Source organism: Rhincodon typus, chromosome 33 (genome assembly GCF_021869965.1).
Source record: "Rhincodon typus isolate 14 chromosome 33, sRhiTyp1.1, whole genome shotgun sequence".
NCBI classification, from domain to species: Eukaryota; Metazoa; Chordata; class Chondrichthyes; order Orectolobiformes; family Rhincodontidae; genus Rhincodon; species Rhincodon typus.
The window spans coordinates 33,285,001-33,297,523 of NC_063364.1; the positions used below are offsets into that span (position 1 = coordinate 33,285,001).

General features: G+C 40.4%; 1 protein-coding gene across 2 annotated transcripts in view; it reads right to left on the reverse strand.

The window, feature by feature from the left end:
• Nucleotides 1-12,158, reverse strand: part of zwilch (zwilch kinetochore protein) — a 22,457-nt gene extending 10,299 nt beyond the window's left edge. For both annotated transcript variants that reach the window (XM_048615997.1, XM_048615998.1), the window contains exons 1-7: nt 12,072-12,158; nt 10,801-10,896; nt 7,682-7,800; nt 5,368-5,567; nt 4,578-4,657; nt 2,999-3,154; nt 1,810-1,881 (exon numbers count right to left, since the gene is read on the reverse strand). In XM_048615997.1, coding sequence (XP_048471954.1) covers nt 1,810-1,881; nt 2,999-3,154; nt 4,578-4,657; nt 5,368-5,567; nt 7,682-7,800; nt 10,801-10,896; nt 12,072-12,083 — 735 coding nt within the window. In that variant the 5' untranslated portion in view covers nt 12,084-12,158. The remainder of the gene's footprint in view (nt 1-1,809; nt 1,882-2,998; nt 3,155-4,577; nt 4,658-5,367; nt 5,568-7,681; nt 7,801-10,800; nt 10,897-12,071) is intronic.
• Nucleotides 12,159-12,523: the final 365 nt, after the last annotated feature.

Genomic DNA, 12,523 nt, shown 5'->3' on the forward strand with positions numbered 1-12,523 from the left:
GGCAAGGAAGGGGGGGGCAAGGAAGGGGGGGGCAAGGAAGGGGGGGGCAAGGAAGGGGGGGGGCAAGGAAGGGGGGGGCAGGGGAGGGGGGGGGGAAGAGGAAGGAGAGAGGAAGAGGAGGGAATAAAAGGGGATGAAGTGGGACAGAACAAGGGTAGAGAGGGAAGAAGAGGAGGAGGAGGAGGAGGAGGAGGAGGAGGAGGAGTATAAGAGCAGGAGAATAAGAGTAGGAGAGTATTAAACTAGAGGGGCATTTGGAAGGTGGATCCCATAAATGATCTGGAAATGAGACCTGAGCTTATTAAGCAAAAAATTCAAAACCAGAGTTACTGATTCTTGCTAAAATTGAACAAGGTTGCTTCTCACTTTAACAAGCACATAATGTAGCAGATTTGGTTTTAACAATAAAACAGAAGTTTATTACAAAATCAAGTAGAAAAAAAACTAACATTTCAAATATAACAAATTTAAAGATTTCAAAATACATGGTAAAATACAATCCCATTAATCCCAACAAGCACTCTTTTACAGCTTTAAAACACCACAGAGAATTCCCTTCCCTGACTGAGATGTGTCTTCAATACCCAGTTTGGTGAATTTAATTGCCTCATTTAAGGTGTAAAATGGGAGGCAAAAGATTTAAAAGGGAGTTAAGGGGCAATTTTTTCACGCAGAGGTTGGTGAGTGTGTAGAATGAGCTGCCAGAGGAAGTGCTGGAGGCTAGTACAATTACAACATTTAAAAGGCATCTAGATGGGTACATGAATAAGAAGGGTCTAGAGGGATATAGACAAATGCTGGCAAATGGGACCAGTTTAGGATATATGGTCGGCATGTACAAGTTGGATCAAAGGGTCTGTTTCCATGCTTGACAACTCTACGACTCTATCCTCATACCTTCATATAAAGTATAGGTTTTCTCAAGTTCAACGAAACAATTCTGGTCTGGAACTTTAAATCTAAACTCCTTACACTGAGGTACTATATTCTTCACAGTTCTAAACTATCTCCCTTCTTTAGAAGCAACTGTCTTACCTACCCAGCTTCAGCCAAGATTTCTGCAAACTGTTAAACTGAAACTAAAAGGGCTTTCTTCAAACTATGGGTGTTTCCCCAAATCAAAAGAAAAAAAACACAATTTCTGAATTTCTAAACAGAAAAGCTTCTAGTGAGCTTCTAATGTACAACTGTTTACTTTGTTTGTTCATAAAGACCCTCTAACATTACCAAGTTCCCATTAACTTCCAAGAACTCTCAATTGAGTTTAGACACACAGATCGAAACTCTCATATCATTAGCTCAAATTCAAACACTAAAAATCTAATTATATTAAAATAGAGATATATCACACACCTCACAATCACAATAGCTGGACAGCGTAGCAGGAGCGCTGCTGTTCTATGAAGAACAGGTACAACTAAATTAAAACATTAAAAACTGTTTTAAAAAAAAAGGCAATTGGTGACTGCCAGAAGTTCCAATTTAATTGGCCACCACTAACAGCAATGTTTTAAATTCTGTACAGCGAATTAAATAAATAGAAGGTTCAGATGTTTGAGACTAACTAATGCCTGTGAATTACTTTATCAAAACTATTTGTGTAGTACAAGAGGAAACAATGCTTTTTGGCCAAAGGTGCTAATCTCTCACATTTACCGCCACTGAAGAATATTTCCTCTGTGCATTTAAAACATCATAAAGAGCTTTTGGATCAGGCTGCATGCTGCTGGAACATATCTATAATTATACATTTTTTAAAAATTGTAAAGAATTGGTGGATTTATGAATATTTATGAAATAAATACTTACGAGAAGAAATTCTAGCTCCTTATGTATCTGGATAACAGGACTTCTCAGGTCTCCAGGTTCCGCTTTGATATTCTATAAAGACCACAAAAACAAGGAAAATAAAACCATAACAGAAGCACAATGTAAAACTAGGCCAACTCAGTCCAATCTATCATTAAGAATTTAAAGGCTAAGCCTAACCAATTCACACAAGGTACTTAACCCCATGCCTGGCCAGCAGATATGTTATAGACTGGCAATTGAATATCAGTTTTTCTTCATTGAGGTTAAATCACTGATGAATTATTTCAAAAGTTCTTGTGTAAAATGTTAAAATTACACCAGTAGAGAAAAATACTAAGTTACAAAATTTATCAAATACCAACTGTTAAGCCAAATATATAATGTTTACAATGGTCTGCCAGGAGGTAATTCAGAAATAAAAAATATCATGACACTAAAAAAAGGTTGGATTGTGTTTTGATAAATTTCAGTGCCAAAATGCCCCTCAACCCTCCCTGAACATGCACAACACTTCCTCCAAGGAGTCTTTTATAAAAGTGGACATTAATGCATTTTTAAAAAGAATCAAGCAGGAATCTGATTTCTTATTATCTGACAGTGCCATGTGTGACCGACTCTTTAATTCAAGAGACAAGGCTCACTCTCCCCTGCTGCATGAAACACTAGCCTGTACCCAGCACCCTGAAATTTCCTTCCTGGAACAGCACTGTGGATGTACCTCTGCCACATGGACTGCAACGATACCAGAACTCAAGCTCATGACCGACTTCTTTGGGGTCAGGAATAAATGCAGATCTAGCCAGCAAAACCCATATCCCCATAATTTTTTTTTAAATCCTTGTGACTCCTGAGAAGTAGCTCAGTGCAGATTTCTCACACTGATAAGCTACTGCTTTGAAGGTGTAGACAGGAAGACATTGGAGGTCATCACCATTGACAACAACCTTCTAATTGGTGAAAAGAAATTTTGCCTACATTGGCTACGACCTTGGATCTAGCCAAGGCAAGTAATCTCAAGGCATCTAGAGACAGCAAAAAAAAAGATAAAACTGCCCCAAAAAGCAAAGCTCACATGTTCTGTACATGTTCAAAGTATGTGTCTGTGTGAGTGAGTGAGTGTGTTGTCCTGGACTGCATAAATGATATGCATAGTAAGAGTAGCCAGTACCTTGTTTCTTTTCCTTACCAGTGTCGCAACTGATGTTAGTGGTGGAATTTCTAAGATTTTGTCCACATTGTTCCAAGTGAAATCCACCATAATATTACTCTGGGATTCCATAATTGTATTCTCCAATACAGTGGCACCAAACAAATCATACTGTGCATAGCCCTTCGTTATGACCTGAATCAAGGCAAAAGCCATTACACTTTATAAATTAATTTTCCAAAGCTGTTCACCACCAAAGTAAACACATTTCCCTGCATCTATTTTAAGACACTTTCATAATCTCAGAACTGGTTTCTTACTTCAAAGTACTGAGGACTTGACATGCAATACGCAAGTGCAAGTCTTTGTAATTGAGCTCACAATCTTACAATCTAAAGTCTTATTTCAGGAAAAAAAAAGTCACAGAAACAACAACTTCTATATTGTCGTTAATTTAACAAAAAGTCCAAGTCCAACTAGGCAACATTAGGTCTGACAGCCAAAAAATTGAACAATAAAGGTAAGACTTAAGGCAGATATTAAAACATTGAGAGACAGGCAGAGAGATCTGGGGAGGGAATTCAAATGTTTAGGACTGAGGCAGTACAATTACAGCCACCAAGAGAAGATCATTTAAAAATGAGGTGCTCAAGAGGCCGAAATTAGCAGAGCACAAAGTCTCAGGGTTGAGGGTCTACAGGAGATATTGAATAGGAAGGGGCAAGGCCATGAAAAAATGTGAAAGCCAGGGAAAGGGTCCAAAAGGCAGTTTGAAATAAAAGTAGGAAATGATGCACCAAGAAAACAAAAAAGAGACATTCCAGGTTAGCAGCTAGGTCAGAGTGTAAACTTACGAATTTGGAAGTTTGGAGATGGGGAATGGGAGGTAAAAAGTAAAATAATTAATGTTGATCTTTATTAGGTGTCAGTCAAGCAATGCTTCCAAATTTAAAATTCTCATCCTTATTTTCACATTCCTCTCTGGCATGACCACTCCTGATTTCTGTAATTTCCTCCAGCCATGTAATCTTCTGAGATATCTACACACATCTAATTCTGCATTCTTGGACATATTTGATGTTAATTTTTCCATGTTAATAGACAAGCCTTTAAATGCCCAAGCCCAAGCTCAAATGCCCTCCATAAGCCTTTCTGCTTTTCTTTCTACCTTTAAGAAGTTCCTCAAAACCTACCTACGACTAAGCTTCTAACCATCTGTTGTTGAACTTTGCCAAACCCACGAATGCATGGGTTTCCACCGGGTGCTCCGGTTTACTCCCACGGTCAGGGCTAGGTGGATTAGCCATGGTAAATGTGGGATTTGGGGATAGCATGGTGGTGGTGGGGGCGGGGGTCTGGGAGGGATTCTCTTCAGAGGGTCAGTGTGGACTCAATGGGCTGAATGGCCTCTTTTCATGCCATAGGGTTTCTATGAACTTGGCCCTCTGTTTAATTTTGCTTTATCCACTTCTGTGAAGCAGCTTAAGTCATCTCACAGTAAAAGATACGAAATAAACATAATATACTGATTTATTTCAGAATTTTATAGGTTTATCAAAGCTATTTACAATTAATGGGGAGCAGATTGGGAGGAAAGAGAGTGAGTGAAAATACTTACAGCAGAATTAGGATGTCTGTCTTTATGGGCAATTTTCAATTTTTCTATGCTTGTGAAAGAGTTTTTGTCAAAAATTGGTCCTAAAAGAATGAGAAATAACATTGTGAAAATACTGTTCAAACATAAAATAATTCTTTGCATTTGACAGCTAAAACGTCACAAGACAATGATTGCATATGTTCAGGTCGCTTGGCAAGACTGAAGAAAACAAGCACACAGGGAATCTTTACAACAGTTAATGTGAAGGAACGTAGCTCATTAATTTGTCCTTCATTATAGCTATTGGTCGGTATGTGATGCAGAGTGATGCCAACAGCATGAGTTCAATTCCCGCACAGGCTGAGATTATCATGAAGGATTCTCGTTCTCAACCTCTCCCCTCGCCTGAGGTGTGGTGACCCTCAGGTTAAACCATCACCAGTCATCAATCTCTGTTTCTTTTTCTTTCTCTCTCTTTAATGAGAGAGCAGCCCACAGTCCTCTGGAACTACTGTGACTTGTTATATATAACATAATGGTCACTGGAGAATGGAAACCAGGATCCAGTGCAACATTCAGGTGGTGCTTTGTTAGATGTTAAAGGTTTAAAGGAGCTGGGTGCGCAGGTTATTATACCCTCAGTTTAAAGTCATATTATGTTGTATTCTTGTATTTTATATTTATATAATGAATTCTAATGCCCACATTCCAAACTGTGAAGTTACCAGGTTTCGATTTCATCTTGCCAGGATTAATGATTGAGATAATGTTTTACATAACTCCTTATAAAAGTACTGTCTTGTTATCTTACCAGTGCACGTAACTATATGGAAAACTATGGATGTAATCTCCTTCCCAGTATTCACAGGTTCAGCTCCTAGCCAAACAGTACCTTCAGGATCGGAACCATCGCATCTTACCCACAGCAGAGGAAAGGCAGTTGATACACTGCAGTTGATCACCTGGGCCATGTGTGGATTATGGGCCAAAGTGTACCAAGAAACCAACTGTCTAAAAATAGAAGAAAAATAAGTAAGCATTAGAGATAGAAAATGCAGTATAAATACAATACAGATGAATTAAGGTGTCAACCTGTTCAAGCTATAAAACAGAACTAATTGTATGCCACAAAGAATAAGAAGCAAGCGATAGATAGAACTATGCAAACCCACAACCAAACAATCAGATTTAAGCTTTAAAGTCCTGCCACATCCAGTCATGAATGATGGTGGACAATCAAACAACTCACTGAAGGAGGCAGCTCTATAAATATCCCTATCCTCAAAAACCAGCCTACTCACAACCACCAGCAAGTGATGGAAGGGGTCATCACAGTGCTATCAAGCTATCGAACCTGGATCCCTGGCACAATAAGGCAGCAGTGGTAACCACTGAGCCACTGAGCCACTGTGCCACCCATTAGTCACTCAGGTCCAGGGTATCTCTGCAGGAGTTGCTCAGGTTAGTGTCCTATGGCCAACCATCTTCAGTTGCTTCATCAATGAGCTTCCCTCCATCATAAGGTTGGAAGTGGGGATGTTGGCTGATGACTTTACAATGTTCAGTACCATTTGCGACTCCTTCAATACTGATGCAGTCCATGTTCAAATTCAACAAGACCTGGACAATATCCAGGCTTGGACTGACAAGCAACAAATAACATTCATGCCACACAAATGACAGGCAATGACAATTCCCAATGAGACAATCTAACCTCCCCCCTTTGAAATTCAATCACAGTTTCACTGATGCCCCGCTATCAACATCCTGGATGTTACCATTGACCAGAAACTCAACTGGACATGCTACATAAATACAGTGGTCAAAAGTGCAGGTCAGGGGCTAGGAAAACGGCAGCAAATAACTCACCTCCTGACTCCCCAAAGCCCATCCACCATCTACAAAACACAAGTCATGAGAATGATGGAATACTCCGTACTTCCCTGAATGAGTGCAGTTCCTACAACACAAGAAACTTGACACCATCCAGGACACAGCAGCTTGTTTGATTGGCACCACATCCACAAACATCCACTCTATATATGCATATATAGTACTATCTAGAAGATGCACCACACAAATGCGACATTCTACACTTTTCACTGTACTCCTGTACTTGAGTATACATGACAATAAAGCTAAAAACAAAATCAAATTCACCAAAGATCCTTAGACAGCACCTTCCAAACGGACAACCACTTCTATCTAGAAGGACAAGGGCAGTAGATACATAGGAACACCACCACCTGCAAGTTCCCTGTCAAGCCACTGACCATCTGGACTTATGAAATATTCCATTCCTTCATTGTAGCTGGGTCAATCCTGGAATTTCCTACGCAACAGCATTGTGAGTCAACCTACAGCACATGGCTTGCAGTGGTTCAAGAAGGAAGCTCACCATCACCTTCTCAAGGGCAATAAATGCTGGCCCATCAATATTGCCCATGTCCCACAAATGAATAAAAATTCTTGCACAAGTCAAAACAAAAGCTACTACCTCCTACGTCAAGTACAAAGTAAAGATTCCTTTTCATTATTCCAACATTGTGCTTTACCTCACTACTAATTCAGGGCAACATTATGACTGACGTTGCATGATAGATTGCTCACCTTGGGAACTGTGAAAAACTGCTTACTGAGACGTTCATTTTAGCAGATCATACTCAATAAAATTTGCAGTCAGGTTAACTGCCATTAATCCTTCAGAGTGGTCATCACCAACTATCTGTGACATGTAATGCAAGCTGCATTTGACATGGTTCTTTCCATCTTTCGGATGTAATTTAATCCCCCCTCACATACAAAAATAATCGTCATTAACTAAGCAGAAGAAATCACACCTCTTTAAGACTGTTAGAAGTTTACAGTAGTCATGAGATTTCTCCCTTAAAAATAGCTCTCGGTTTAAGTTCAAAAAAGTAAATCATTCAAAAAGGAAAATTAAGAGTTTTGGAGGGAAGCAGAAGGAGATCATCTAAGTTACTCTATTTGGGTACAGAGTTTGAGAGAGGAACAGCACTTCCACAAGACTGTTGCAAAGCAACGTGATCAAGAATCTAGTTATTTTAAGTCTAACAATACACAGAATGTAAACCATTGGCTTGTGCCATTACTTTGCTAATTACCTTGCCTTCATGACAGAGAGGGGTAAAGGTCCCATATTCTCTTCCAACTTGCTAGACGTTAGATTGTTGGATTCATTAATAGAGGAGTCTTCCATTTGGTCCTCATCCACTTTAAGTGACTGCAAGTAAAGAGAATACTACATACAGGCAAAGCAATTGAAAATAATACATGCACAGCTGGGCAGCAAAGCTCACCAAGGCAAATGCTTCTGGCTCACAGATAAGGAATCAAATCTCCCACAAGAAACACCAAACTCGATCTTCAGGTTTGACCCTAAACAGTAATCACGAATGGGCTATACAACCGGTGAAAGGTATCAAAGCTCAGCCTGTCCTCTTCCTTATCAGATGTTCAGATATGACCAATTTCAGCAGCAGTAACAGGCAGCAATTTTAATCCTCTCTAAAAATCGATACTCGGGCTCGTTCTAGCATTTTGTTGGTCATTCCCAGAGTTAGAGAGTTTGAGCCAAAGCGAGAGGCTGAATAGGTTGGGGCTATTTTACCTGGAGCATCAGAGGCTGAGGGGTGACCTTACAAAGGTTTATAAAATCAAGAGGGGCATGGATAGGATGAATAGTCAAGGCCTTTTTCCCAAGGTAGGGGAGTCCAAAGCTAGACAGCATAGGATTAAGGTGAGAGGGGAAAGATCTAACAGGGATCTAAGGGGCAGCTTTTTCACACAGAAGGTGCTGCATGTTTGGAATGACCTGCCAGAGGAAGTGATGGAGGCTGGTACAATTGTAACATTTAAAAGGCCTCTGGATGGGTACATGAAAAGGAAGGGATTAGAGGGATGTGGACCAATCGCTTCCAAATGGGATTAGATTAATTTCGGATATCTGGTCGGCATAGACATGTCGGACCAAAGGGTCTGTTTCTGTGCTATATTCCACAACTCTAAAATTCCCAAGTCATCAAACATGAGTCCTCTGACATGTATCACACAAGTGTGTGGACAGTTGTCTAATAGCATGAAAACAAAAACTTGTTTCTCCTCTTAGTTCTTTCATCTTTTAAGCATAGAACAGTACAGCTTAGGAACAGGCCCACCAATACACCATGTCCATGCTGACCATGATGTCATTTTAAACTAATTTCATCTGCCTGCAAATGGTCCATATCTCTCTATTCCCTGCCTATTCACCTGTCTAAACATCTCTTAAACATTGCCACCGTAACTGTTCCAACCATCTCCCCTGGCAGTATGGTCCACGCACCTACCGTCTTCTGTGTAAAAAGCTTGGCTCGCACATCTCCTTTAAACCTCCCCCCTCTCACCTTAAACTTATAATCCTCCCTGGGAAAAAGACTCCATGCATCTGATAATTTTTTATACTTCTATTAGGTTGTTCCTCAGCCTGTGATGCTCTAGTGCAATCCAATATTGTCCAACCTCTCCTTATAGTTAACACATTCCAATCCAGAAAACATCCTAGTAAACCTCTTTTGTACCATCTCCAAACTTTTCCTATAGTGTGGCGATCAGAACTGCACCCAATACTCCAAGCATGACTCGCCAATATTTACACTCAATGTCCCAACCAGCGTTTTTTACCACCTTATCCATTTGTATTGCTACTTTCAGGGAGCTTTAGGCTTGCACCCAAGACCCCCGAGTACTGCCATTTATTGCATACTTTCCTCTTGCTTTTGAACTCCCAAAATGTATCATCTCACACTTGTTTGGATTACACCCCATCAGCCATTTCTCTGCCCAACTTTCTAACTGATCCTGCTGTATCCTTTGACAACCTTCCTCAGTATCTGCAATTCCACCCATTCTCATTTCATCTGCAACCTTATTACAAACATCAGAGGTCCCAACACTGAGAAAACCACTGGTCACAGACCTCCAGTCAGAAAAATAATCTTCCACAACTAACCTCAGTCTTCTATCACCGAGCAAATTTTGTATACAACTTATCAACTCCTACACGATTTAAACTTCAGGACCAGCCTACCATGAGGAACCCTGTCAAATGCTTTCCTAAAGTCCTATGTGGACAACATCCACTGCCCTACCCTCATCAATCATCTTCATCATTTCCTCAAAAAATTCAATCAAATTTAAGAGACAAGACATCACCCACACAAAGCCAAGTTGTCTCTCCCTAATAAGTCCATTCATTTCCAAATGCAATTTAATCCTGTCCCTAAGAATCTTCTCCAATAATTTCCCTACCACTGATGCAAGGCTCCCCAACCTGTAATTTCCCAAATTATCTCTCTGCCCTTCTTAAAACAAAGGGACAACACTGGCTATTCTCATCTTCTGGGATCTCACCTATGGTTAAAGAGGATACGAAGATCTTTGCCAAGGTCATTCCCTTGCCCCCACATCAGTATCCTGGGATGGATCCCATTAGGTCCTAGAGGACTTCGCTTTCTTAATGTTTTTCAAGACACCCAACACCACTTCCTACCCAATATTGATATGCCCTTGAATATCAACATACCCCTCCTTAATCTTACCATCATCCATGTCCTTCTTATTGGGGAATATCGGTAAGAAGTACTCAGTAAGGATGTCGGCCACTCCCTCTGGCTCCACGCATAAATTCCCTCCTTTGTCCTTGAGTGGACGTACCTTTAATAAGTCTCCTAACTACCTACTACAGGTGTTTCTAACATACTGTACGTGTTTATTTCCAGCCCAAATCAATGATCAGAAATTGGCCTACGGCAAAATCTCCATTGCTAGCTTTTTTACAAGAAAATTGCTGCCATTGGCAGAAAAGCAATTTCAAATTCTAAAAAAACAACAGTCTAAATCAGAAAGAAGGTGATGTAGGGATGGAACTGAAAATGTTAAGCCTAGATAGCCAGCAAATTTCAACCAGAACATAGAAATGAGGGGTCACTAAGAAATGGTTATTATGCAAACACAGATTCTTGTAACAATTCCTTTTAACTTGCTTGAGTGTTGAGAAGATGAAGTGCATCATCATTAAGTCAAGCCTTCCCATCAACTCATCCTTAGTCCAATCCTGAATGATGACTGGCCTCAAACATAAGTAACTAGAAACTGACTAGTGGCATAGGTATGAATTACAGCCTCCTGTATGAAAGTGTCAATAAATTATGGAACAACATCCTGATTAACTTTAATTACTTACTGCTCTCTCGGCTATAAAGATGGGCACATTCTTCTTCCAGAAAGCTTGCAAGGGACTTCTGTTCACTTCATTTACAATATGGACTTGGATATCATCCTAAGAGATAACCCAGAAAAAAGGCTCAAAATCTCAAGGTAAATCTTGTTTTCAATTGTTTGCACTGTAACTGCATGCTGATAGAGGGATAGTGCAATTTTACAGCTCAATGGTGCTCTAGTTTAATGGAGCAAAGCAGAAAGACTCAGTATGGGCACAAGTAATAATTCCATCTCAATTACATTGTGCAAGACAAATTCCTACTTAACGGAGTGGAGAAAATGGTAAAAAATGTCAAGAGGAACAGTCACTGCAGATAGGAAACACAAGTATGAACCCCATTAGTAACTTATTGAGGGGGCATCAGAATAAAGAGATCTTGAGAGAGAAGGAGGCTTTAAAAAAATCCATTCCTTTAACTGTGATAGAACAGATTAAAGCAAATGTATGCCACACAGTGCACTTTGCATGGTGCTCACTGTAGATAGCTTTGAGAAAACTGCCCAGGAGGTTTCAATTGTGTAGGAGCACTGTACAATTATCTTCTGCTGTTACTGGACTGCATTCATTTCTTTAGCAGGTCAATTGTACTGATCCACTGATCCTCCAGTCTGTCGGTCAAGCGCAAGATCATGGAGTTTCTGTCTGCTTAGCCCCCTCAGGAGTTACAATCACATTTTAAATGGAAACATTTTTAGTACTGTAAAGCAGTTGAGGTTAATCAAACAAAGTAATAATTTTCCATGATGGACAAGCATATCTCTTCATACAGAGTGTGGTCTTCACACAGAGACTGGTGGGCGTGTGGAATGTGCTGCCGGCAGTGGCAGTGGAGGCAGATACTTTAGAGACTTTTAAGCGACTCTTGGATAGGCACATGGAGGATAGTAAAACGTAGGGTATGCAGGGTAGATTGATCTTAGTAGGATAATAGGTCGGCACAACATTGTGGGCCAAAGGGCCTGTACTGTACTGTTCTACGTTCTTGATCTATCTCCATAGCTTTATTGAAGGAAGGATGTTGGATAGCAATCTGACGCTCAGATGAGTTTATCAGCAACCATGGAACTTGGTGTTATCAGCATTGTTGAACCTGACATCATGTTGACAGAGACCATTGCTGAAGATTGTGAATGGAATAGTGAGTAGAACCAAGCAAATACAAACTATTGAGCTGGATAATAGAAGAGAGGTACTGAGGCATTTAAAATACTCAAGTTTTACAAGTAGATTACCTCATACAGCATGGGATCCTTTAACAACCCTTTGTCTTCTTGGTCACAAAGTCTGGAAGGAAAATAAATACATTGAAACACAATAATCCTTGATTTCTTTACTGATTTAAAAGGTGCCTATTCAGCCCTGAATATAACTAAAAGAAAACAGCCTTTAGAGCCCTTGGTGGTAAAGAATTCCAGATTCGCTAGCCTCAGAGAAGAAATTCCTCGTTTGTCTCCCCACCCCTTCCAATCTCTTTCATCCCCCCTCTCCCTCCTCTCCACCATCCATCCCCCTCTCCCTTTCCAACCCTCCCCTTTCTCCACTCATTCTATGCCCATACCCGCCCCCTCAAGAGAGAGACTAGGGTGGGTTGGGCAGAGTGAGGGGAATGGTGAGGGGAATGGTGAGGGGAATGGTGAGGGGAATGGTGAGGGGAATGGTGAGGGGAATGGTGAGGGGAATGGTG